Below are 26,490 nucleotides of genomic sequence, written 5' to 3' on the forward strand. Positions count from 1 at the left end.
ATTCATTAATTGGAGTGGTCTGAGTATAAGTTGGTGTGGCAGTATGAATTCTCTTTTTGACACAATCTCTCTTGTACCCAAAAGACCCATATAATCTCATGACTAAAGAAGATATGAGTCCCACACATGTGAGGGTGTGGCTTCAAGTTCAACCCCTATGGTACATGAGAAGTAATAAAGTGTATCCTAACACAGTCACGTTCCCCTTCCAAGCTTTTTCTTGTCTTTTAATATCAAAAGGTGAGTTTGAATCCCACCTTAGGGGTCACCCTTAGGAATTTATCCCAGAAATTACCTGATGTGGACGGGGGGAGAGGATTGCATGTCCCCTGAGGATTAGTCGGGTGCTCTAAGAAGTCCAAACACTTCGATTTACAAAAATGATCTTAATTTTGCATGATATCTCCATACCCTTTGGGATGAGACTAGGTCTCGTGGTTGCACTTCCCAACCTACAATAGAATAAGTCAGATGGCCACCTAGTTTTGAATACATGACCAAAGGGAGCAAACCCGTCACTAATTTTACCATTGAATGAACCCTATAAGGGTTTTCTTCCAAGCTACTTGCTATCTTCTTCTCTTTCAATTCCTTGATTTTGGGTTCTTGAGTATTTGGCCAATTTTGGGTAAAGCAGGGATTTCTCTATAATTACAAGATCAAGGGTTTAATTTTCTAATCCATTAATACCAAGGCGCTTTTGATGTATTTATTTGGGTTTGTATCATTTTGATATCAGAGTTGGCACTACGAATCAAGTTAAATCTAGAAAAGAATGAAGAGAGTCCAAAAAAGAAGGGTACTAGTACATTGAGAAGACAAGTTAAAATTGGATTCCAAACCAAGAAGACAGTTTCAAACAAAGATTCCTGTGAGGTTGTCTGTAGGTCTCACTTCTTAAAAAATAAAGGATATCTTTCCTTGAAGAAAGTGATGACCATTGTGTTGTTCATGGCCCACTATTTGAATAATCTGTATCTATCATTTAGCTCAATCATGAATCATATCTTCAACTCAAAGCATTTTATTGTATTTTTTTTTTTTTAACTTTTTTGCATCCATGTTATTATTTGGTCTGTATGCCCTTCTTATTGGTGCTAATATCATTCTTTTTTGCATAAACTAAAACCATTTCTTTTATTCTGTTACATATAGAAATAAAGAATAATGATTTTCTGACACACACCCATACGCCCCGTGACATGGCATGTGCTAGAACCATAGATTCTTTTTCTCTGGATACACAACGTCACATATTTCTGGGGATGTACAGTTGTGTATCCAGAGGGAAAAATCTATGGTCGTATGTGGTATTGTGTCAGAGGGGGCATCTGAAAAATCACGACTCATGAATAAACTCACTACATTTTCTAGAATTAATATATTTTTAACATTTTCTTTTCTAGTATACAAACTCATCAATCTCAATTTCATCATCTGTATTACGGATCATTATATAAATATTATTTCTTGATATCCAAATATCCAACATAATTGGTCTTATTACAATCATCAATTTTTTTTCTCCTTTAGCGAACTTTTGTAAAATAAAAATTCTCTAATCATTCTCACACACCTAACTTTCCAGCCTTTAAAACCAGAACTCATCCTCACTGAGGGAAGAATTCCAAACACAAGTACCAAATCCACACTGGGCCAGAGAAACAACACAACATGCACTGGTTGGAAAGCTCCCACGACATGGGTTGGCGTGGTGAAGAAAATAACGGTGCTTGATGAAAATTATGAGAAGCAGATGACTCAAGCAAGTAAAAGGGGCTGGTGCTCTTCAGCACTCTTTCCCAACTAGATTTTAGCTGGGTGAGCAAGAGAGGACATCCATCCATAAAGTGTGCCTTTGTGTCTATTTTCCATCTACTAGCAACTATAAAGAATTGGGCTGAAATGGGTAACCATTTAAGGAAATAATGTTCAGAAATACAAACTGGTCAAGGAACCCAGATCAGCATTTTCTTGCTTAATGAGACAAATATCAGCAAAAAAAAACTAAGGGCTTCCAGAAAAAAAATTAACTAATGAGATACTGAATCTCTCCCTAATAAAAGTGATTAGTAGGAACACTAAAGAAGTTAACTTTTACATCCAGTAATCCATTCCCATACCCTATCTGGAAGGAATCAAAGTGAGAGTTTGTATCAAATGTAGTAGGCCTAGTTGGCCCGAAATTACAAGGGTATTAACCATGTCATGATTCGGCTTCATCAGCTTCTGCTGCAGAAATCTCAGAATCTAATTTGCTTATGAGCTGCTCACTAACATGTTTTGCCACGGATATCATGTCAAGAATAACACTAGGATCTAAGCCTGCACCCCCACGTTTTGCCAGCCCACATATGAGCCCTTGCCTATTAATGGAAACAGACACGGCTGAGCTCATTTGGGATTCCTCCTCTGTGGTCGCATCAACAATATAGTGTCTACCAACCTGTAAGGACAACATGCAAAAGTTTCCAGTGAAATAATGACAATGAGAAGGATTTTTTAAATTTAAATTATAGTAAAAATCATAGATCAAGCTGACTTTTAAGCACCTTTGTTAAAGTTACAATGACAGGGACTCCAGAGGTGTCGAACTGTAAAAACTCTTCATCACTTATGTCAACCTCTGGTTGCTCATCAGCAGAGGCAACAGTGGCAACATTAACTTTTGGGATGCCTGTATTGCTTAAGGCAGCCTACAGGACAATATAAATAGCTGTTAATGACAAACTTCACTAAGTTAGGACTTGCATTGCCAGCCTCAAGTGGTTGAGCGAATCTTTGACTAAGATGATGATGATAATGGTTACGATGATGCTAATCTGTCTTCACTAGGCCATGATTTGAATGCAATATTAGAGACATCGTTATTGAATAATAACAGTAAAGGAGGAGAACCAGTTTTCCGAAGATCTTTGTCCCATAACAGAAATAAGAAAAAAAATGCAAATAGCGAATCGTTCCTGTTGCCAACAAATGATAAGAAAAATGACAGGCTCGAAGACTTGTAGAACCTCATGAAGCCAACAAGACTGCATCGTGGCAACTGGATTCAAGAAAAATTACTAACAAACCGTATTATGGTACCAAATGAACAATTGATGTTTCAACAAAGGTTAACACTCTAGAAGAAACCAAAAAGTTGGAGGAGTTTACTTTTTAGAAAACAAATGCAATGCCTGCATAAAATCTTCACAGCATGCTTGAATTGACATTCATCAGGTGTTGGAAAATCACAATTAAAAAGATTTGCAGATGGGCATTGCAAGTTGGATTGTATGCACACATTCATATTCAACTTGATTTTTTTAAAGAACATTCAACTTGACTTAAACCAACCAGATTCAGAAAAATGTGACCAAACAAGTACTTTTGTTCATTGATCAACCAGAATTCCTTTCATGCGTTATGTTATAAAATATTGAAGAAATTAATGGAAAGTTCCATGTTCTACCTCTCAATTATGGCCTAGGATAAGCGAGACGATTACCTTGATGGCGGCACCTAATGCATCCAGTAGATTCCCATCTGAACTGACCACAAGGCCATCAATATAAAGGTCCCAACATATCTTTCCTTCCACCACAATGAGAGATGAGAGATCAATTCCGGCCCCTGACACATTTATTAACATCACTGTACAATCAGTTGGACTGCTGAAGCAAGAACCCATTAATTAAACGAACAAGAAGATTATTTCATTTGAGAAGAGGTTCGGCCAAAGACCAAGTTTCCTGGTGATTCTTCAAGCTTCTACCAAGATTTCATACCTGCTCCACTTTTGGCACCCAATAAACATCTCTGGAGAGCAACCGAGAGTTCTGTTGATAACTCTTCACCACCTCTGCCCTGATTACAATGTGAACATATAATTTACTAAAAGTGGAAGATACGGAAAAGCCAAACAGTACAAACTAACTTTTCAAAAGAAGTTTTGGTCTATGTCTTGAGACTCATCTCGTGGCAAGGCTTTCCCCAGATGCTCTGCACCCGAGTAAAAGGGGTAAGAGCACTATGATAATGGCCAATTTACTTACACTTAAAAAAGATGGATTCCTCACACCTTATATGCCTTCTAAGTGCATATGCAAGCGGTGAAAAGTTATAATAGCTTTAAAAGTTCAATTTTATTTTTGGATTTTTCTTTCCCCTCTACCTGAAACTTAGTTTAGTAATAATAAACCATCATAGATTATTTAACCTTAGCAACAACATCTTTTTCCCCTTACGAAATAGATCAATGTTTTTCCTTCTAAAATTTTTCCTGAATTTCTCTCTTTATTCAATATTTACCCAGCAATTATTTATTTTTATTTTTAGCAATGGCCTGCACTATATGCATATACACAGGGTGCAGATATCCGCTTTCAAACCTTAAAATCTGTTTCACAAGCACACACTTATGAGATACCTTTTTTAGGTGGGTAAGTTGGATGTGAAAGCATGCCTTGTAGTTACATTGCAATACATCAACTAAATGAGCTATGCGCCAACACCCCAAAATGTGAGATACTTTTTTTTTGATAAATTAAACATTAGATACTTTTTCAAAGCATACTTTATAAGGAAAAAAAAAAATTATCATAAAGATGTATCTCAGAAGAGTTTCCACTGTACATTTGAAAACATGAGGGAAGATACATTTTGTAATACATTCCTTCTGAATTAATGCCAAAACGATGGATACAACTCTCAAAGGGTGGAGTTGGTAATTCATTCCATCATTAGCAATAAAGAACACAATCTTCTTTTCCAACATAACTAATACTCACCCTAACTGGTTGTGATTTTGGTTAAACAGGATGACGATGATAAGAAATTAACAGTCAATAAATATTTCCTGATAAGCTTAGTCATTAACATGAATAAAGAAACAAATCAGAGTAAGCCACCAACCTCAAACATTGGGGCTGCCGTAGGACTGCAGTCAACATTTATAACAACCTTTCCTTTATCAGCGTGAAGATGATTTGGTTTTCCAAGTTCTGCCTACAATAAACAAATTATAGGGGAAAAGTAGCACACCATTTTTTTTAGTAAATTAGCATTTAATTCTACCAAACAATTTCATATCAAGAGAAAAAATTAGAGTTCATCATGATTTTTTTTTTTTTAAATGATCAGGAAAATTAAGAATTGGTATCAGAAGTTATTGCAAAAGATCAGATTAGAAAATACCTTCACACTGGCGATAACATCTGTTGAACCCATCCTAACTCGTGCGGAACCACTTGCCTATTAAGAAACCCATATAAGAATTCAACAGCAAAATCCACAGTCCACATGTAAACTAATCGAACTACTTGGATCAATTGGTCAGCAAGCAAACACACAAGCCAGAAAGAATGAAAGAGAAGTCATTATTGTTCATAATTGTTGACCTACAGATTATACCTGAGGAATGACTCCAGTTTCGACAGAGATGGGACGGTAAGTCAATCTTTTTCGACCATCAGAACGAAGGTCTTGAGCGATACCACCCTGTATAAAATGTTTTTCTCCAACAGATAGTCCCACCATTCCTACAATTACAAGAAAGTAAGAAGGATCAATAAAACAAAAAAGAAAAACCTTGCAAATATCACAAAAAATTGCGACTTGGGCATTTTATCAAACATCAATTGTGCGTTATTCAATTCAATCAAACTCTTAGCTGCAAGTAACTAACTTAGATCACAGATTCACACCAAAGATGAAATTTTTAGGTTTCTACTGGATTTAAAGCTCAACCTTGTAACTTCAAGTAAAAAAAAACTCACAAATTCACATTTCCCATACAACCATTTGAAACCCCAAATGGAAATTTTAGTTTCTCTTCATCAACTGTGAAAACCCATATGGTAATCCCTAACCATTATAGAACCAAAACGACTCTAATTCACATAAAATGAGAAAACTTGGTGCAGGTCTAGGTGAAGGATAATGTAAACCTACTCCATGGCATTTGGACCTCAAATGAAGAGGAAGAATAGACAAACACTAAACCCTAAAGAGAGAGGGATTACCTTTCGCGGTGAAATAGAAAACCTAAAACCCTGAGTAGTCAAGGAGAGTACAGCGAGAGGAAAAACCCTCAACTGCGTCGTTCAAACTTCGACTAAAGAGTCGTGATAATAGGACTCGCCAGGTGGCATTTATCACGAAAACGGTAGATCTTTAGTCTCGGGATTCCTAAGAGTTCTTTTTATAGCGAAATGTAATCGAGTATCCCGAGACGAAAATATATACTATTCTGTTATTTGTCACATAATGGAGTCGATTGAGTATATAACCTGCCAAGTCATATTATCAGGAAAGACAACCAACTGTCACTTCAGAGACTCACCACGTCAGATTTTTATATTTATTAAAAAAAAGGAGTGATAATCAGACTCCCCACCTGGCATACTCTCTTGATGTGGCAGGTATTAGAATCATAGATTTTTTTTTCCTTGGGATACAAATCTAAACATCCCCATAAATACATGTACAAAAAGCAAAAATACCCATAATATTAACACAGACCACATCAAAGGGGGTATTTTGAGTATGATTTTTAAATTAATTTCATTTTGAACAATGATTTTATATCCGTGCCACGACAGTCAAGTATTGATAGAGTGAAGATTTTCTAGTTAGAAAATCAGCACTCTTTCATTTTTAAGTAAATTGTGATAATCTGACTCTCCTATGTGGCATATTCAAAATACTCTTGTGAGACATCGTATGTAAGAATCATATAAATCGTTTGCCTTGGGACATACATTGACACATCTCATAAATATGTGCAGTTATTTATCCCGCGGAGTACAAATTTATTGAGTATTCGCCATGCGGAGTCATGTTATTGTGATTCTTTAGCTAATCAATCACAAGAAAAAAGAGTCGTGATATACGGACTCCTCCGTCAACATACTCTTCAGACGTGGATATGGTTAGAATCATATATTTTCTTTTCCTCGGGATACACAAGGAGAAGAAAATTTATGATTCAAGCACATTGCACGTCGGGAGAGCGAGTATGACAAAAGGTGGAGTCAGAAAATCATAATTCATCACAAAAAACTGAAACAGAAGAAGACTCTCTCCTCTCCCAGCTTCGACTGTAACAGAGTAGCTTTTGTCTTCTCCGGCGAGACGAGGTGAAGAATAGAGATATTCCGGCGACGTGAACCTCTCTGTTCCTGTAAACCCTCTCTCTCTCTCTCTCAACACACACACACACAATCGAAAACCCTAGAAATCGTTAAACCCTCTCTTTTACAGATCTGGATAGATTTCTCCACGAATTTTCGAGTGTACAGTTAAAAAACCCTAGATTGAATACGACATAAGACGACTCTCGTTAATTGCTAGATCTGTTTTTTTTTTTTTTTTTTTTGGTGTAATAGGAACAATACTCTCGTTGATAAACTATATTATGCTGCAGTTATTCCCATATTCAATAATTGGCTTTGGAGTGGACATGTTAACTTACCACTGAGAGGCTATGGAAGGAATCTGTGTTCAAAGGCTTTGCAAATTCTATTATTCTTGTTGGATTATTAGGTTCCATTATTCCATCCATGTCGAGTTTCTTGAGGATCACATATAAATAAGTTCTTAGGCTTGATTTAGTTTTTTCTTATGACCATTGGTATCACACACCTACCTTTCTCTTAATTTATTTTGATATTTGTTTCTTGGTTTCAATTTAGTTGTATATCCCATTCTTGGAATTAACATACCTGTATGATTGGCATCGCTAAAGCTAAAAAACTTTATGTATTATATAACTCTTAATATTCAATGTTAGTATGCATGTTTAATCTGGAATTGGTTCTATTACATAACTAAGATAAAAATTTCTACACTTTAGTGATCCACCCATTCACTAGCAACCTTTCTATGGGGTACAAGGTTGTGCTCTGTTCACTCTAGTGCTTCTTTGATAATGAAAATAGCATGCATTTTACCATTAATTGTTGCTTGTATCATTTTGAATCACTTCCAGCAACAATGTTTTAATTTATTTTTGGGTTTTTGATAGGTTGGCTTGAATTGTTTTTGTCAGTTTCTTTTGGACATTCTCTTGCTATTGGAAATATTTTTATGTGACAACTACACAAATGGAAGGGTTATCGTCGCAAGATAAAGGAAAGGAAACAGAAACAGAAACAGAAAAGAAAAAGAAAATGAAAAAGAAAAAGAAACAGAAAAAGAAAAAGAAAAAGAAAAAGAAATGAATGAGTTAGAAGAAACTCCACAAAATATGGGTGCAGATGATATGAAACCGGAGGAGGGAATGATGTTCAATTCAATGGATGAGGCTTACAATTTTTATACTACGTATGCTCAAAAAATTGGATTTGGTGTTAAAGTAAGAGGCACGTGGCGTGATAAAGGCGACAGCGAAGTGACTAGATGTTCGATGTGTTGTGTTAGGGAGGGTAAATGTGATCCCCAGAAAAATTGTACAAATGCAAAAAAAATTACATCGAGAATTGGATGCAAAGCTAGGGTTAATGCGACACTGCAGAAAGATGGTCTATGGCGTTTAACAAAAGTGGAGCTTGAACATAATCATATGGTTAGTCCATCAAAGATAAAATATTTTAGGTACAATAAAAAATTGAATAAGCGGGTGAAAAAACAATTTGAATTGGACGCTACAGTTGGGATACCAATTTCCGACTCATTTCCTTCATTTGCTACAGGAGCAGGGGGCATTGATAACTTATCATTCGGTGAAAGAGATGCTAGAAATTATATCGATAGTGCAAGGTGTCTGAAACTTGGTGAAGGTGATGTTGAAGCAATAAGACAATATTTTATGCGCATGCAAAAAAAAAATTCAAATTTTTATCATTTGATGGACATTGATAGCGAGGGATGTCTAAGAAATGTGTTCTGGGCTGATGCAAGATCTAGAGCATCTTATCAGTATTTTGGTGATGTCATTTTTTTTGACACAAAATATTTAACGAAAAGATATGGCATGCCACTTGTCCTCTTTGTTGGAGTCAATCATCATGGACAATCAATTTTGTTGGGTTGTGGGTTACTTTCTAGTGAATCAATGGAAAGTTATACATGGTTGTTTACCGCTTGGTTATCATGCATGTCAGGCCGGCCACCTAATGCAATAATTACTGATCAATGCAAATCTATTCAAGGGGCCGTGGCGGAGGTGTTCCCTATGGCTCGACATCGTCTGTGCTTATGGCACATAATGAAGAAGGTTCCCAAGAAATTGGGTGGTTTCAAAAAACATGAAGCAATTATTTCAAAGTTAAAAAAGACAGTGTATGACTCTTTAAAAGTGGAAGAGTTTGAGCAGGCATGGGGAGAAATGGTTAAAGACTTTGCATTGCAAGATAATGAATGGCTTCGATCATTATACGAGATTCGACAAAAATGGGTACCGGTGTTTTTGAAAGATCAATTTTGGGCAGGAATGTCTACGACTCAACGCAGTGAGAATATGAGTGCATTTTTTGATGGAGATGTAAGTTCAAAGACTTCCTTGAAGAAATTTCTCAATCGATATGAAGTTGCATTGGAAAAAAAATATGAAGATGAAGCTTTGGCAGATTTTCATTCATTTCATAAGAAACATGAATTAATCTCAAATTTGCCTCTGGAGAAGCAATTATGCTCACTTTACACGAGCAACATATTTGCAAAATTTCAAGAAGAGGTAAAGAATGTGGTAAATTGTCGATACACATTTTTATCTCAATGTGGATCCCTTTTTTTCTATGAAGTAAAAGAAAGGATGATCGTTGAGGGGATTAGTGAGGCCATCTTGAAAAAGTTTGAAGTTTGTTTTAATGTAGAAAAACAAGAAGTGCAATGTATATGTCATTCATTTGAGTCTCGAGGTATTTTATGCAAACATGCAATTTGTGTTCTCGAACTAAATGATGTCACCGAGCTTCCATCCAAATACATCTTACAACGATGGAGAAAAGATTTTAAGTATTTGCATGGCCTCGAGTGTTCTAAGGAAGTTGATATATTTGCATGTGCTCCAATGGATCGTTATGATGACATTTACATGCATTGTCATAAAATTGCAGAGTTTGGGTCGAAATCAGATATGAAATACAAGTTTGCACTGAATGCAATTAAAAAATTGAATGAAGAATGCCTAGCTTTCCATGAAGAAGATTTCGACAGTCACCCAACAGGAAGTGTTGGGTATGAAGAAATAACTACTACCAATGTTATTGATCTCATTCAACCTAAGCGTAAAGAGCAACCACGTGAAAGGTTGAAGTCAACCGCCGAGAAAATAGTGAATGCGAAAAAGAAAAAGGTTAGTCTTTTTAGATACTAACTGGTAATGGAATCATTGATTTATTTATTTATTTTAATATGTTAAAAAGAAATATCTTGATTTCTAACCATGTGACCAGTAATAACCAACGGGTTGCTATTTGTTGTGTTTTGTAGAGATGAATTTTATATAAATACTAGTTATTTACTAACCATAGTTTTAAACGAATATGGTCTGTATAGGTATCGGTGGGAGAGCTGAACAACATTGATCAACATGAGATATGTATTACGCAACCAACCATCGAAACTCAAAGAAGCCAAAATATAGCAGTGAGTTAAATGGTAGCAAGTACATATATGTATTGGATTTTTGTTGGTCGGTGTAATTTATGTTAATATTTAAAAATTTGTAGGAAAATTCGCAGTCGATAGGTAGCCAAGTCGATATCAATCTTTCACCTTCATTTCTACCAATGGGTGATCAAGGCAATATTACTTACCAGCAACATATGTTTGGGGAGTGGATGCACATGTCTTTCAACAAGTCCCTGTAGAGACTCTGGTGGGTTTGAAATAAAGATCAAGCACTATCATCTTGCATACAGTAATCTAAATGGTTGTTTTAATAAAATTTTGCATGAATACATGTTGGTGGGTTTTGTAGGAGTCTGGGACTTCGATCAGATGCTACTCAAGGATGGAATTGTTGCTGCATGATGAAGAAGTGCTGTTGTGTCATGTTGGGAAACTTCTCACTATAGCGACGAACAAGATCTTTTGTTTCAGTTCATAAGTCAAATGATAGTAATCCAATTATATGATTGTTCATAACCACAGTTGAATTTTACCCATCCAGTGAACTATTTTGGATGTTCTGTTATGTATGGTTGTAGGCCAAATATAACTCATTTCAGTGTTTGTACTGTATACTTGCTTGATTCACACGTTCATCTTATTTCGATGTTTGTGCTGACCCAATCTAGCAGGTTTGAATATGCCTATGTATCAGTTCATGATGGATGTAACCAGGTTTATAAGTGGCTGCATGGCATCACTGCTTTCTAGTGGGTTTTCTTGCATTCTGCACCACTGCTTTCTACTTATAGTATGTGGTTTTATTTTAGAACTTACTATTACTTTGCATGACTTCTATATAAGATGTTTCTGTATTAAGTCACCGAGTATAGCATGGTGAGCAATTACAACTGTGAACAAGGGGTAGAGAAGGGCTGTCAACATTCCTTCGAACTACCATTGCTTCTGTACACTGTTAGCATTGCTAGTGCAAGGAAAGGTCGGGGCAAGGAAAAATAGTAAGAAATGTGATGCATGTAATAATGCCAAAAAAACTTACCAAAATAATCTATTGCTTAGTCCTCTTCTTCTCTCTCCTCAAACATTTGTTATGAAATTTTTGTTCTTTTTTTTGTTGATGACGATGATTATTAGTTTTTTTTTGCAAAAGATTCTATCAAGCCTAGCCATCGGTTTTCTTCAAATTCTTGTAGATTGTGATTTTTTAGAAGAGACATGTTGCTCCTAGCCTCCAACAACTCTTTATCTTTTGATCAACACCAATTTAGGAACTTCAACAATATCATTACTCCAACTTACTTGAAAGCGGCTCATGGTGAAGCACAAACTAGTTTTCTTCGTCTCTTCATTATCAAATGTTCTTCCCTCTCTAAAGTTCTCTTTAGCCCTTACAACTTGATGAAGGTGGGTGGTGGTGACAACAAAAGGGATTGGTTATCCGCACCCCTTAGCCCCTCATTTAATTCACTAATAGGAATGGTCAGAGTATAAGTTGGTGTGGCAATAGGAATTCTCTTTTTGACACATCTCTCTTGTACCCAAAAGACCCATATAATCTCATAACTAAAGAGGATATAAGTCCCGCACATGTGGGGCGTGGCTTTAAGTTCAACCCCTATGGTACAGGAAAAGCAAAAAAGTGTCCTAATCCTGTCACGCTCCTCCTCCAAGCCTTTTCTTGTCTTTTAATACTAATGGGTGAGTTCCAATCCCACCATAGGGTCCACACCCACGAATTTATCTCAGAAATTACATGATGTGAGGGTGTGGGGAGGGGACTGCATGTGTCATGGGGATTAGTGGGGTGTTCTAAGAGGCTTGAACACCTCAGTTTACAAAAATGAAAAAATAAATAAAAAATCTCACAGGGTATCTTCACACCTTTTGGGATGAGACTAGATCTCATGGTTGCATTTCACAATCCTACAAAAGTTTGCTAACCTGTAATAGAGTAAGTCAGGAGGTCACCTAGTTTTGAACACACGACTGAAGGGAGCAAACTCTTCACTAGTTTTACCATTGAACCGGTCTGGGCAGATATTTTTCCAAGCTACTCGTCGTTTTAATTCTCTTTCAATTCCTTGATTTTGGGTTTATTTAGTTTTAGTCCAATTTTGGGGTTATGCTAACCGGGATTTCTCTAAAATTACGACTTTAAAGAGATCAAGGGTTTAATTTTTCAATACATTAATATTTAATACCAAGGCGCTTTTGACATATTTATTGGTTTTGTATCATTTTGATTTCAGAGTTGGCACTAGTTCAATCTAAAAAAGAATGAACAGAGTCCAAAAAAACAAGAGTACTAGTACATTAAAAGCCCTGCAAGAAGCATAAAGAGTAGTGAAGAAATAATTACACTTGAGAAGACAAGTTACGATTGGATTCCAAACCAATACGACAGCTACAATGGTATTCATATTCACCTTCTCTAAACAAGATTCCTGTAAGGTTGTCTGTAGGTCTCACCTTCTTAAAAATTAACGGATATCTTTCCTTGAAGAAGGTGATTACCATTGTATTGTTCATGGCCCACCATTTGAATAATCTGTATCTATCATTTAGCTCTATCATGACTCGTATCTTCAACTCAAAGCATTTTATTTTATTTATTATTATTTATTATTATGTTTTTATTTTTTATCTTCAACTCAAAATTCTTTCATTTATTCTGTTACATATATAAACTCACTACATTTTCTAGAATTAGTATATTTTTAACATTTTCTTTTCTATTATTCAAACTCAACATCTATGTTACAACTCATTCAATAAAATATTATTTCTTGATATTCCAATATCCAACATGATTGGTCTTATTGCCATCATCTAAAATAATTTTTTTCCCTTTAGCTTACTTTTATGCAATAAAAATTCCCAAAGCACTCTCGTACACCGAGCTTTCCAGCCTTAAAACCAACTCAAGGGAAGAATTCCAAAGACAAGTACCAATCCACACCTGGAGAGCCCATACAACATGCCCTGGTTGGGAAGCTCCCACAACATGGGTTGGCATGGTGAAGAAATAATTGTGCAGACAGCATGATGAAGATATAATGGTGCTCGATGAAAATAATGAGAAGCAGAGGACTGGAGAAAGTGCCTTTGACTGCCTCTATTTTCCATCTACTAGCAACTATAAAGAATTGGGCTGAAATGGGCAACCATTCGAGGCAATAGCGTTCAGAAATACAAATTGGTCAAGGAACCCAGATCAGCATTTTTCTTGCTTAATGAGACAAATATCAGCAACACAAACCGATCAAGAGCTTCTCGAAAAATTAGAAAATGAGATACTGAATCACTCCCTAACAAAAATGGTTAGGAACACTAAAGAAGTTAACTTTTACATCCAGTAATCCATTTCCCTATCCTCTCCTGGGAGGTCTCAAAGTGAAATTTTGTATCAAATATAGTAGGTCTTGTTGACCCGAAATTACAAGGGTATTAACCATGTCATGATTCGGCTTCATCAGCCTCTGTGGCAGAAATCTCAGAATCTAATTTGCTTATTAACTGCTCACTTACATGTTTTGCCATGGATATCATGTCAATAATAACTCTAGGATCTAAGCCTGCACCCCCTTGTTTTGCTAGCCCACATGAGTCCCTGCCTATTAATGGAAACAGATGCAGATGAGCTCATTTGGGATTCCTCCTCCGTGGTTGCATCAACAATATAGTGTCTACCAACCTGTAAGAACAACAGGCAAAAATTTCCAATTAAATCATAATAATCAATGAGAACTTCTTTTTTGCATTTAAATTATACTAAGAATCATAAATCAAGCTTTAATTTTTAAGTCACCTTTGTTGAAATTACTATGACAGGGACTTCAGAGATATCAAACTGTAAAAACTCTTCATCACTTATGTCAACCTCTGGTTGCTCTCGGCAGAGGCGACAGTGGCAACATTAACTTTTGGGATGCCTGTATTGCTCAAGGCAGCCTACAGGACAATATAAATAGTTGTTAATAACAAACTTCACTAAGTTGGGACTTGCATTGCCAGCCTCAAGTAATTAAGCAAGTTTCTGACTATGATGATGATGGTAATAGTAACAATGATACTGAAGTGCCAACTTAGCCAAGTGGTAAGATGTGTGGAGTGTTGTTCCCATGTCATAGGTTCAAACCCCCTTGAACCCAACTTCATTTACTAACCATTAACCCTATACCTATGATAAAAAAAGTAACAATGATACTGATACATCTTCACTAGGTCACCATTTGAATATGATATTATAGAGATGTAGTCAATGAATAATAATAGTAAATGAGGAGAAGAACCAGCTTTCCAAAGATCTGTCCCATAACAGAAATAAGAAAAAGTGAAAAATAGTGTATCGTTCCTGTTGCCAACAAATAAATGAAAAGAAAAATGACAGGTTCGAGGATTGATGGAACCTCGTGAAGCCAACAAAACTGCACTGTTTCAACTGGATTGAAGGAAGACGTCTGACAAACCATATTATGGTACCAAATGAACAATTGATGTTTCAACAAAAGTTAACACTCTAGACGAAACCAAAAAGTTGGAGTATACTTTCTGGAAAACAAACTTTGTTGGAAAATCACAATTAAAAGATAGTGTAGATGGGCATGGCAAGTTGGATAATATGCACATAGTCATATTCAACTTGACTTTATTTGAAAAGAATATTCAACTCGACTTAAACCAACTAGATTCAGAAAAACATAACTGAACAAGAACTTTTGTTCATTGATCAACCATAATTCCCTTTCATGCATTATGTTCTAAAATATTGAAGAAATTAATTGGGAAGTTTCATGTTCTAACTCACACCTGAATGCCCTGTTTTAAGCCTTGCGTAAGAGGTGTGAACTTTAAGGGCTTAGCAAAAACATCTTTTTTCAGATACGAAATAGATCAATGTTTTTTCTTCTAAATTTTTTCCTAAATTTCTCTTTATTCTATATTTAATCAGCAATTATTGATTTTTATTTTTAGCAAAGGTCTGTACAATATGCACATATAGCACGCACACACACACACACTTGCACACTTATGAGATACCATTTTTAGGTGGATAAGTTAGACTTGAAAGCATGGCTTCATAGTTACATTGCAATACATCAACCAACTGAGCTATGGGCCAAACCCACAAAACGTGCGATACTTTTTCTGAAAAATTAAACATGAGATACTTTTTCAAAGCATACATTATAAGGGGGGTAAAATTTATCACAAAGATGTATCTCAAAAGAGCTTCCAGTGTACATTTGAAAATACAAGGGAAGATACATACCTTTGTAAGATCATCCCTTCTGAAGTGCCTATGGATGCAACTCTCAAAGGGTGGAGGTGGTAATTCATTTCACCATTGGCGATAAAGAAACATGATCTTTCCTACATAACTATCATGGTCAATAAAGATTTCCTAATAAGCATGGTCATTAACATGAATAAAGAAATAAATCAAAGTAAACCACCAACCTCAAACATTGGGGCAGCCATAGGACTGCAGTCGACATTTATAATAACCTTTCCTTTATCAACGTGAAGCTGATTTGGTTTTCCAAGTTCTGCCTGCAATAAACAAATTGTTGGGGAAAAGTAACACAACATTTTTTATTCTACCAAACAATTTCATATCAAGAGCAAAACTAGTGTTCGTCGTGAAAAAAAAAAACGATAGTTAAGAATTGGTATCAGAAGTCATTGCAAAAGAACAGATTAGTAAATACTTCACACTGGCTATAACATCTGTTGAACCCATCCTAACTCTGCGGAACCACTTACCTATTAAGAAACCCATATAAGAATTAAACAGCGAAATCCAAAAGTATACATGTAAACTAATAGAACTACTTGGATCAAAATTGGTTGGCAAGCGAACACAACCCAGAAACAAATGGAAAAGAAAGATAATGACTTATTGTTCATAACTATTGACCTACAGATTATACCTAAGGAATGACTCCAGTTTCGACAGAGATGGGTCGGTAAGTCAATCTTTTTCAGCCATCGGGACGAAGGTCTTGAACAATACCTCCTTGTATAAAATGTTTTTCTCCAACAGATAGTCCCATCATTCCTACATTGCAACTTAGGCATTTTATCGAACATCAAAAGTGCGTTATTTGATTCGATCAAACTCTAGCTGCAAGTAATTAACTTAGATCACAGATTCACAAACCAATATGAAATTTTAGGTTTCTACTGGAACCAAAGCTCAACCTTCTAACTCCAACCAACCAATCACAAATTCTCATTTCCCATACAACTATTCGCAAACCCAAATGGAAATCTTAGTTTATCTTCATCTACTGCGAAAACCCATATCGAAATCCCTAACAATTATAGAACCAAAACGACTCTAATTCACACATAATGAGAAAACTTGGTGCAGGTTTAGGTGAAGGATAATGTAAACCTACTCCATGACATTTGGACCTCAAATGAAGAAGAAGAATAGAGAATAACGAGACACGTTAAACCCTCGCTAGCAATTTGGGGTGACATTGGAATGTACTGCGATTCTCACATTTCGGACGTGAACATGCATACATAACCGTACATGGTTTTTACTCGTATCGCGAGGAAACACATCTATGGTACTGTGCACATCCCACGTCAGACTTGTGAGAATCGCAGTAAATTCTTTTTTGTCATTTCAGCATTTTCCATGAAAAAAAAACATGTGGGAAAAATCCTCAACTGCGGTTGACGTGGAAACTGCGTCTTTCAAACTTCGACCGAATACAATCAGCTGCCACGTACAAGGACAAGACTTGCCACGTCAGATTAAAAAAGAAAAAAGAGTCGCGATTTCTGACGCCTCGTCTGACATACGCCTCCTGACGTGGCATGAGCTAGAACCACAGATCTATGAAGGACTCTCTAGTCTCTTCTCCAAGCTTCGACTGTAACAGAGTAGCCTTTGTCTTCTCCGGCTAGGCGAGTTGACGAATAGAGATTTTCCAGCGAAGCGACACTCTCTTTTCCAGTAAAATCTCTCTCTCTCTCTCTCTCTCTCTCTCTCTCACACACACACACAATCGAAAACCCTAGAAATCGTCAAACCCTCTCTTTTACTAATCTCATTTGCATTTGGAGAGATTTCTCCACGAATTTTAGAGTGTACAGTTAAAAAACCCTAGATTGAATACGACATAATTAAATCGACATAAGAAGACTCGTTAATTGGTAGATCTGTTATTTTTTGGTGTTATAGGAACAATACTCTTGTTCATAAACTATATTATGCTGCAGTTATTCCCATATTCAATAGTTGGCATTGGAGTGGACAAGTTAACTTACCACTGAGAGGCTATGGAACGAATCTGTGTTCAAAGGCTTTGCAAATTCTATTATGCTTGTTGGATTATTATGTTCCATTATTCTATCCATGTCGAGTTTCTTGAGCATCACATATAAATAATTTCTTAGGTTTGATTTAGTTTCTTCTGATGACCATTGGTATCACACACATACCTTTCTCTTAATTTATTTTGATATTTGTTTCTTGGTTTCAATTTAGTTGTATATCCCATTCTTGGAATTTACATACCTGTATGATTGGAATCACTAAAGCTTAAAAAAACTTATTGTATTATATAACTCTTAATATTCACTGTTAGTATGCATGTTGAATCTGGTATTGGTTCTATTACATAACTAAAATGAAATTTCTATACTTTACTGATCCACCCATTCACCAGCATTGTGGAAATGATCCATGATTCCAATGTGAGAGTGTTAAAACCCTTCTATGGGGTTTTAAAATGAAAATAGCATGCATTTTACCTTTAGTTCTTACTTGTATCATTTTGACATTTTTTTTTTCTTTCCTTCTTTTGAATCACTTTCTGCAGCAATGTTTTAATTAATTTTTTGGGTTTTTGATAGGTTGGCTTGAATTGTTTTGCCAGATTCTTTTGGACGTTCTCTTGCTATTGGAAATATTGTTATGTGACAACTACACATATGGAAGGGTTATCGTCGAAAGATAAAGGAAAAGAAAAAGAAAAAGAAATGAATGAGTTAGAAGAAAGTCCACAAAATATGAGTGGAGATGATACGAAACCGGAGGAGGGAATGATGTTCAATTCAATGGATGAGGTTTACAACTTTTATACTACGTATGCTCAAAAATTTGGATTTGGTGTTAAAGTAAGAGGGACGTGGCGTGATAAAGGCGACAACGAAGTGACAAGATGTTCGATGTGTTGTGTTAGGGAGGGTAAATATGATGCCCAGAACGATTGCACAAATTCAACAAAAGCTACATTGAAAATTGGATGCAAAGCTAGGGTTAATGCAAGGCAGCAGAATGATGGTCTATGGCGCTTAACAAAAGTGGACCTCGAACATAATCATATGGTTAGTCCATCAGAGATAAAAAATTTCGATTATAAAAAAAAATTGGATAAGCGAGTGAGAAAGCAATTTGAATTGAATGATACGGTTGGGACACCAATTTCCAAATCTTTTCTTTCATTTGCTGCACAAGCTGGGGGCATCGATAATTTATCATTCGGTGAAAGAAATGCTAGAAATTATGTCGATAGTGTAAGGCGTCTGAGACTTGGTGAAGGTGATGCTGAAGCAATACGACAATATTTTATGCGTATGCAAAAAAAAAATTCTAATTTCTATCATTTGATGGATATTGATAGTGAGGGGCGTTTAAGGCATGTGTTTTGGGCCGATGCAAGATCTAGAGCATCTTATAAGTATTTTGGTGATGTCATTTCTTTTGACACAAGGTATTTAACGAAAAGATATGACATGCCACTTGTCCTCTTTGTTGGAGTCAATCATCATGGACAATCAATTTTGTTGGGTTGTGGGTTACTTTCTAGTGAATCAATGGAAAGTTATACATGGTTGTTTACCGCTTGGTTATCATGCATGTCAGGCCGGCCACCGAATGCAATAATTACTGATCAATGCAAATCTATTCAAGGGGCTGTGGCGGAGGTGTTCCCTATGGCTCGACATCGTCTGTGCTTATGGCACATAATGAAGAAGGTTCCCAAGGAATTGGGTGGTTTAAAAAATCATGAAGCAATTGTTTCGAAATTGGAAAAGACAGTGTATGACTCTTTAAAAGTGGAAGAGTTTGAGCAAGCATGGGGAGAAATGGTTAAAGACTTTGCAATACAAGATAATGAATGGCTACGGTCCTTATACGAGATTCGACATAAATGGGTTCCAGTGTTTTTGAAAGATCAATTTTGGGCAGGAATGTCTACGACTCAACGCAGTGAGAGTATGAATGCATTTTTTGATGGAGATGTAAGTTCAAAGACTTCCTTGATGCAATTTCTCAGTCGGTATGAAGTTGCATTAGACAGTAAGTATAAAGATGAAGCTTTGGTTGAGTTTCATTCATTCCATAAGGAACATGAATTAGTCTCAAATTTGCCTTTGGAGAAGCAATTATGCTCACTTTACACGAGCAACATATTTGCAAAATTTCAAGAAGAGGTAAAGAATGTGGTAAATTGTCGATACACATTTTTATCTCAACGTGGATCTCTTTTTTTCTATGAAGTAAAAGAAAGGATGATCATTGAGGGGATTAGTGAAGCCATCTTGAAAAAGTTTGAAGTTCGTTTTAATGCAGAAAAACAAGAGGTGCAATGTATATGCCGTTCATTTGAGTCTCAAGGTATCTTATGTAAGCATGCAATTTGTGTTCTTGAACTGAATGATGTCACAAAGCTTCCATCCCAATACATCTTACAACGATGGAAAAAAGATTTTAAGTGTCTACATGACCTTGAGTGTTCTAAGGAAGTTGGTATGTTTTCATGTGTTCCAATGGATCGTTATGATGACATTTACATGCATTGTCATAAAATTGCAGAGTTTGGGTCGAAATCAGATATGAAATACAAGTTTGCATTGAATGCAATTAAAAAATTGAATGAAGAATGCCTAGCTTTCCATGAAGAAGATTTCGACAGTCATCCAATCAGAATTGTTGGGTATGAAGAAATAACTACCACCAATGTTATTGATCCCATTCAAGGTAAGTGCCAAGAGCGACCGCGTGAAAGTTCGAAATCAACAGTTGAGAAAATAGTGAATGCCAAAAAGAAAAAGAAGGTTAGTATTTTTAGATTACTAACTGGTAATGGAATCATTATTACTTCTTTTTTTAATATGTTAAAAAATATATATCCCAATTTCTGGCCATGAGACCAATAATAACCAATATGTTGGTATTGTTATTTCTAACCATAGCTTTAAATGAATATGGTCTGTATAGGTATCGGTGGGAGAGCTAAGCAACATCAATCAACGTGAGATATCTAGTACGCAACCAACCATCGGAATGCAAGGAAGCCAAAATCTAACAGTGAGTTAAATAGTAGCAAGTACATATATGTATTGGATATTTATTGGTGGGTGTAATTTATGTTAATATCTACAAATTTGTAGGGAAATTCGCAGTCGATAGATAGCCAAGTCGATATCAATCTTTCACCTTCATTTCTTCCAATGGGTGACCAAGGCAATATTACTTACCCACAACACATGTTACAGGAGTGGATGCACATGTCTTTCAACAAGTCCCTGTAGAGATTCTGGTGGGTTTGAAATAAAGATCAAGCATTATCATCTTGCATACATTAATCTAAATGGTTGTTTTGATAAACTTTTACATGAATACATTTTGGTGGGTTTTGTAGGAGTCGGGGACTTCGATCAGATGCTACTCAAGGATGGAGTTGTTGCTGCATGATGAAGAAGTGCTGTTGTGTCATGTTGGGAAACTTCTCACTATAGCGACGAACAAGATCTTTTGTTTCAGTTCATAAGTCAAATGATAGTAATCCAATTATATGATTGGTCATAACCACAGTTGAATTTCACCCATCCAGTGAACTATTTTGGTTCTGTTATGTTTGGTTGTAGACCAAATATAACTCATTTCAATGTTTGTACTGTATACTTGCTTGATTCACAGGTTCGTCTCATTTCCTGACCCAATCTAACAGGTTTGAATATGCCTCTATATCAGTTCATGACAGATGTAACCAAGTTTATGCATGGCTGCTTGGCATCACTGCTTTCTAGTGGGTTTTCTTACATTTCTGCACCATTGCTTTCAACTTCTTGTATATGGTTTTATTTTAGAACTTACTATTACTTTGCATAACTTCTATATAAGGTGTTTTTGTATTAGGTCGACGAGTATAGCATGGTGAGCAATTACAATTGTGAACAAGGGGTATAGAAGGGCTGCCGACATTCCTTGGAACTACTGTTGCTTCTGTAGACTGTTAGCATTGCTAGTGCAAGGAAATGTAGTGAGAAATGGAAAGGTTCGAAAGTGTCAAATTCTGAATGTTTGAATGCAGACCTCTAGTTAATTTACATGTTTTGCTTCGTTGATGTGCATGACATACTGAGATAATGGCTGATGTGCACAAACATACTCTGTTAGTTATGGTTGGATGGTTAGACCATGTTATGGATGGGCTATTTTTTGAGGCAGAACCGGGTCAGTATTAAAAGAGTCGTGATTTTGTCACTCCCCCTCTGCTCTCCTTGAGTGGCATGTGCATACAACAATAGATGTTTCCCTCAGGATACACAACTGCACACTAATGGTGTATCCTGAGGAAAAAAATATATGGTCGTATGCACATGCCACGTCAGGAGAGTAGAGGGGGAGTTAGTTTATCATTATTTTTATTAAAAGGGTTAATTTTGTTCTCAATTGAAGGTTAGATGTCCTTTACATTGTTTTACAACAACATGATTTGCAATAGATCAGTGAATTATTGTGCCTAATAAGGACTAAGTGTGTTGAGTAATCAATGATTGCTGACGGAACAAATGTGAGTTTTTACATCTTGTGAATAGTAGTTAAAATATTAGCGGCAGTTTAGTGGAGTATAGCAATCGTTTTGAGACTCAGTTGCATCTCGATGTGTTTATATGTTGTACAAGTGAGTTGTCTCTTAGACTCATCCAGGGAGCGAAGCCCACAAATGTTGGAAACCTCTATGGAGGTAGTAGGGATACTAGATGGTATGGTCCTGGTATAGCTGTGAATCGCATCTTATGAGCTATCCTCTCCGTGCCTCTAAATGATGGAGCGTACCCCTGTCATCTCGTTGGTGTGAAGTGTCACAAAGGTTATTCATGCCCAATCCCTAAGCATGCCTTTGAGTCTTTGTTTAAGTCAAACTGTACAACCTACCTGAGTTACCAAACACCTCCAAGAGAATGAGGGGTTATTTTGTTGAACAATTTTGATGACATGATCTCTGCCTTGAATAAATGTAGCACAACAAATGTTGTACCAAAAAACACTCCTCAAACAGGCCAGTCAAACAGAAGTAATCAATATTCTAAAGCACGATCAAGTTTCTTTATATATATATATATATATATATATATATATATATAACACTCCTCAAATAGGCCAGTCAAACAGAAGTAATCAATATTCTAAAGCACGCTCAAGTTTCTTTATTTATATATATAGGGTGGGGTTCCGTAGACACATAAAACTACTCATAAAGCTATAATGTTTTTGTCTTATATGGTTAAAAAGGTTTGGAATTGGCTGTTTTTTTGTGAGGATGATCTCTGTGGTGAGGGGATCATCCTTGCAAAAAAATCATTTCATTCCAAAACTTCTAACCTCATTAAAAGTGATTTACAAAAATTGGACGGTCTAAAATTTTTTAACTTGTAAACATGGGGTTAGAAGTTTCATAATGGGCTGATTTTTGGCAAGGATGATCTCCTCACCATAGAGATCATCCTCACAAAAAATCAGCCCATTCCAAACATTTTTGCCCATATAAGACAAAACACGTTGTAGCTTTATGTGTATACGGATCCTAATCCATATATATATATATATATTATGACAAACATTGTTCAATGTATGGGTTAGAAGTTTTGGAATGGGTTGGTTTTTTTAGTGAGGGTGATCTCTATGATAAAGAGATCATCCTCACCAAAAATCAACTTATTCTGAGACCCTAAAGAGAGCTAAATATTATGACAAACATTTTTTCAATGTATGGGTTAGAAGTTTTGGAATGGGTTAATTTTTTTAGTGAGGGTGATCTCTATGTTGAAGAGATCATCCTCACTAAAAATCAACTTATTTTGAAACTTCGAACCCTAATTTACAAGTTGAAGAATTATGAATCGTCAGATTTTTGTAAATCACTTTTGATGAGGTTAGAAGTTTCAGAATGAACTAATTTTTGGTGAGGATGATCTCTTCATCCAAAACTTATAACTCATGTTTTTAAAAATGTTTGGTTCTCTTTATGGCATTTGAATGCTCCCCTATATATATGGAGACGGATCATGGGAAAATAATTGTGACAAAATTTATGACAAAGATTTTTTGTAAATCACTTTTGATGGGGTTAGAAGTTTTGGAATTAGCTGATTTTTGGTAAGGATAATCTTCATGGTGAGAAATTCATCCTCACAAAAATTAGTCCATTTCGAAACTTCTAAATCATATAAGACAAAAACTTTTGTCATATATTTTATCACAATTATTGTCCCTCATATATATATATATATATGAGGGAGGAATGCTAATGCCCAAGATCTCATGGGGACATTAGTATTGTCCACCACATTTACTTTTCAATATAACATTTTTTTTATTTTGTTTTTTAGTTAAAAAGACAAGAGTATATTGATCTTTTACATAATAAAAGACCTTATTGGACTAATCGTTGACCCTTATAACTAACGGTCAGTCCAAATTGGTCAAACAGATGATAAATTTCAATGGGGCATGTGATAAATGTCAAAATATAAATAAAAAGCTATTATACAAAGATCTCCTAGCTTTGGTTGAGCAAATGGCACGCTATAAGCATTTGAATGTATTTTGTAAGATATTCCTCAACAAGCAAACAATAGTTGAGAGCTCGTGGCCCGTTAGAGGTCTCAATTGTTGGGTGCGCTCAAGTGGTTGTAATTTGTAAGACATAAGAGTAAAAAAGTTGAATGATTTATTCGAAACATTTGGGGAGGGTGCGAACTTCAAATACAACTTGTCATTTAGTTTTTAAATTTATCTCCTCTTTCAAGTTACAAGCATAAAGTTGGTATACTCCTTTCGGAGTATCTCAAATGTTCACCAAAAAATCACCCAGAAAACTGGACCAGTCCCTTCACAAATCCAACAAGTCAATTGGGTCTTCGAGCAAACCAGTTAAATCATGTGGGTAAATTGGTTATTTTAAAAATCGATTTTTTTCATTTGAATCAACCCGTGGAAGCCACTGGTTCTGATGCAACCCAATCAGTCTGATTGGCTGGTCCAGTTCGATTTTTAATGATATATATGGGTGGGGTTTCGTAGACACATAAAGCTACAACGTTTTTGTCTTATATGGGCAAAAAGGTTCGGAATGGGCGTGAGGATGATCTCTGTGGTGAGGGGATTATCCTTGCAAAAAATCATTCCATTCCAAAACTTCTAACCCCATCAAAATTGATTTACAAAAATTGGACGATCTAAAATTTTTCAACTTGTAAACATGGGGCTAGAAGGTTCATAATGGGCTGATTTTTGGCAAGGATGATCTCCTCACCATAGAGATCATCCTCACAAAAAATAAGCCCATTTCAAACATTTTTGCCCATATAAGACAAAACATGTTGTAGTTTTATGAATAGCTTTATGTGCATACGGATCCTAATCCTATATATATATATATGGGAGCGGTTCAAGTGACATATGTAAAAATAATGATTTTTCAAAATATGGGTTAGAGATTTTGGATTGAGCTGATTTTTTGCAAGGATGGTCACTATGATGAGAAGATCATCCTCACAAAAAATCAGCTCAATCTGAGACTTCTAAATCTATCAAAAGTGATTTACAAATTATTGGCAAAAATTAGCAAAAAATCGACGGTTCACATTCTAAATCATTTTTAATGGGATTAAAAGTTTCAGATTAGACTGATTTTTTTTTTCGGATGATCTTCCCATCATAGAGATTATCCTCACAAAAAATCAACTCAATCCGAAACTTCTAACCCATCTTTTGAAAATTTATTAATGTTGCATTGTTTTTACATATGTTTTTTCATATGTCCCTTGATCCTGACCCTATATATATATATATATATATATAGGGAGTGGTTCGTGGGACATATGTAAAAACAATGGTTTTTCAAAATATGGCTTAAAGGTTTTAGATTGAGTTGAATTTTTGTGAGGATAGTCAGTATGATGAGAAGATCATCCTCACAAAAAATCAGCTCAATCTGAAACTTCTAAATCCATCAAAAGTGATTTACAAATTATTAGTAAAAATTGACAAAAAAAAAATTGACAGTTCACATTCTAAATCACTTTTAATGGGGTTAGAAGTTTTAGATTGGACTGATTTTTTTTTTTCCAGATGATCTTCCCATCATAGAGATCATTCTCACAAAAAATCAGCTCAATCTGAAACCTCTAACCCATAATTTGAAAATTTATTAATGTTACATTATTTTTTCATATGTCCCTTGATCCATTCCCAATATATATATATATTTTGTGTGTGATGCAGGTGTATTGTGTTTTCTAAAATATATGGCACTTTCCCATAGGATGGCATGATTACCCTTCCGTGCACTCTAGAGAATAATTTAGTAGACCAAGAATAATGAATAAAGGAAAAAATTCATTTGGTCAACCCTAAATATTTAAGATAAGGCTCTAACATGATAAGATGATAATCTTTTTTAATAAGTGAAATGCTCTTAAAGAATAATATAGTGAAACTAAGTATATTTCCTAATTGAGATGCTTGATGTATGGGGGGAAACAACATAAGGTTTTATGCCAAATAATGTTTTATGATCCAAATGGTACCACATTTAATGGACCCCACTAATCCAAATGTTTGATGGTGATAATCAAATTAACCCGTTCTCATGCAAAAGAAAAAAAGAATTAAAC

The 26,490-nt window shown here is 35.6% G+C and overlaps 3 protein-coding genes and 1 pseudogene across 11 annotated transcripts; 2 read left to right on the forward strand and 2 right to left on the reverse strand.

The window, feature by feature from the left end:
- Positions 1-1,895: 1,895 nt before the first annotated feature.
- Positions 1,896-6,162, reverse strand: LOC147411714 (3'-5'-exoribonuclease family protein). 4 transcript variants are annotated; one of them, XM_086451493.1, is made up of 8 exons: positions 6,006-6,162; positions 5,395-5,522; positions 5,179-5,235; positions 4,897-4,989; positions 3,771-3,849; positions 3,491-3,636; positions 2,553-2,696; positions 1,896-2,446 (listed from the first exon to the last, which is right to left on the reverse strand). In XM_086451493.1, the coding sequence occupies exons 2-8, from the start codon at positions 5,518-5,520 to the stop codon at positions 2,207-2,209; spliced, it is 885 nt and encodes a 294-aa protein (XP_086307619.1). In that variant the 5' UTR covers positions 5,521-5,522; positions 6,006-6,162; the 3' UTR covers positions 1,896-2,206. The 4 variants fall into 4 exon arrangements, with proteins under 4 accessions (XP_086307619.1, XP_086307617.1, XP_086307627.1 ...); XM_086451491.1 differs by lacking the exon at positions 6,006-6,162 and adding an exon at positions 5,935-5,959; XM_086451501.1 differs by lacking the exon at positions 6,006-6,162 and adding an exon at positions 5,935-5,954 and having other exon boundaries at positions 3,491-3,615.
- A 783-nt stretch (positions 6,163-6,945) lies between these two features.
- Positions 6,946-11,215, forward strand: LOC147411715 (protein FAR1-RELATED SEQUENCE 6-like). Of its 2 annotated transcripts, none has more exons than XM_086451472.1 (5): positions 6,946-7,165; positions 8,009-10,279; positions 10,483-10,572; positions 10,656-10,804; positions 10,907-11,215. In XM_086451472.1, exons 2-4 carry the CDS (start codon positions 8,201-8,203, stop codon positions 10,794-10,796), a joined length of 2,310 nt encoding a protein of 769 aa, XP_086307598.1. In that variant the 5' UTR covers positions 6,946-7,165; positions 8,009-8,200; the 3' UTR covers positions 10,797-10,804; positions 10,907-11,215. The 2 variants fall into 2 exon arrangements, with proteins under 2 accessions (XP_086307598.1, XP_086307608.1); XM_086451482.1 differs by having other exon boundaries at positions 8,033-10,279.
- Positions 11,216-13,827: 2,612 nt separating this feature from the next.
- LOC147411716 (uncharacterized) lies at positions 13,828-17,922 on the reverse strand (annotated as a pseudogene). The gene is made up of 4 exons (XR_015175650.1): positions 17,845-17,922; positions 16,018-16,110; positions 14,366-14,508; positions 13,828-14,251 (listed from the first exon to the last, which is right to left on the reverse strand). The product of XR_015175650.1 is annotated as an uncharacterized LOC147411716 (transcript).
- Positions 17,377-21,933, forward strand: LOC147411717 (protein FAR1-RELATED SEQUENCE 6-like). Of its 4 annotated transcripts, XM_086451529.1 has the most exons (6): positions 17,377-17,530; positions 18,433-20,200; positions 20,399-20,640; positions 20,804-20,893; positions 20,977-21,125; positions 21,228-21,933. In XM_086451529.1, exons 2-5 carry the CDS (start codon positions 18,511-18,513, stop codon positions 21,115-21,117), a joined length of 2,163 nt encoding a protein of 720 aa, XP_086307655.1. In that variant the 5' UTR covers positions 17,377-17,530; positions 18,433-18,510; the 3' UTR covers positions 21,118-21,125; positions 21,228-21,933. The 4 variants fall into 4 exon arrangements, with proteins under 4 accessions (XP_086307655.1, XP_086307636.1, XP_086307647.1 ...); XM_086451510.1 differs by having other exon boundaries at positions 18,433-20,640; XM_086451521.1 differs by having other exon boundaries at positions 18,433-20,640; positions 21,082-21,125.
- Positions 21,934-26,490: the final 4,557 nt, after the last annotated feature.

The sequence above is a fragment of the Akebia trifoliata genome, chromosome 1, assembly GCF_017979445.1.
Source record: "Akebia trifoliata isolate Shusen 1 chromosome 1, ASM1797944v1, whole genome shotgun sequence".
Taxonomy (NCBI): domain Eukaryota; kingdom Viridiplantae; phylum Streptophyta; class Magnoliopsida; order Ranunculales; family Lardizabalaceae; genus Akebia; species Akebia trifoliata.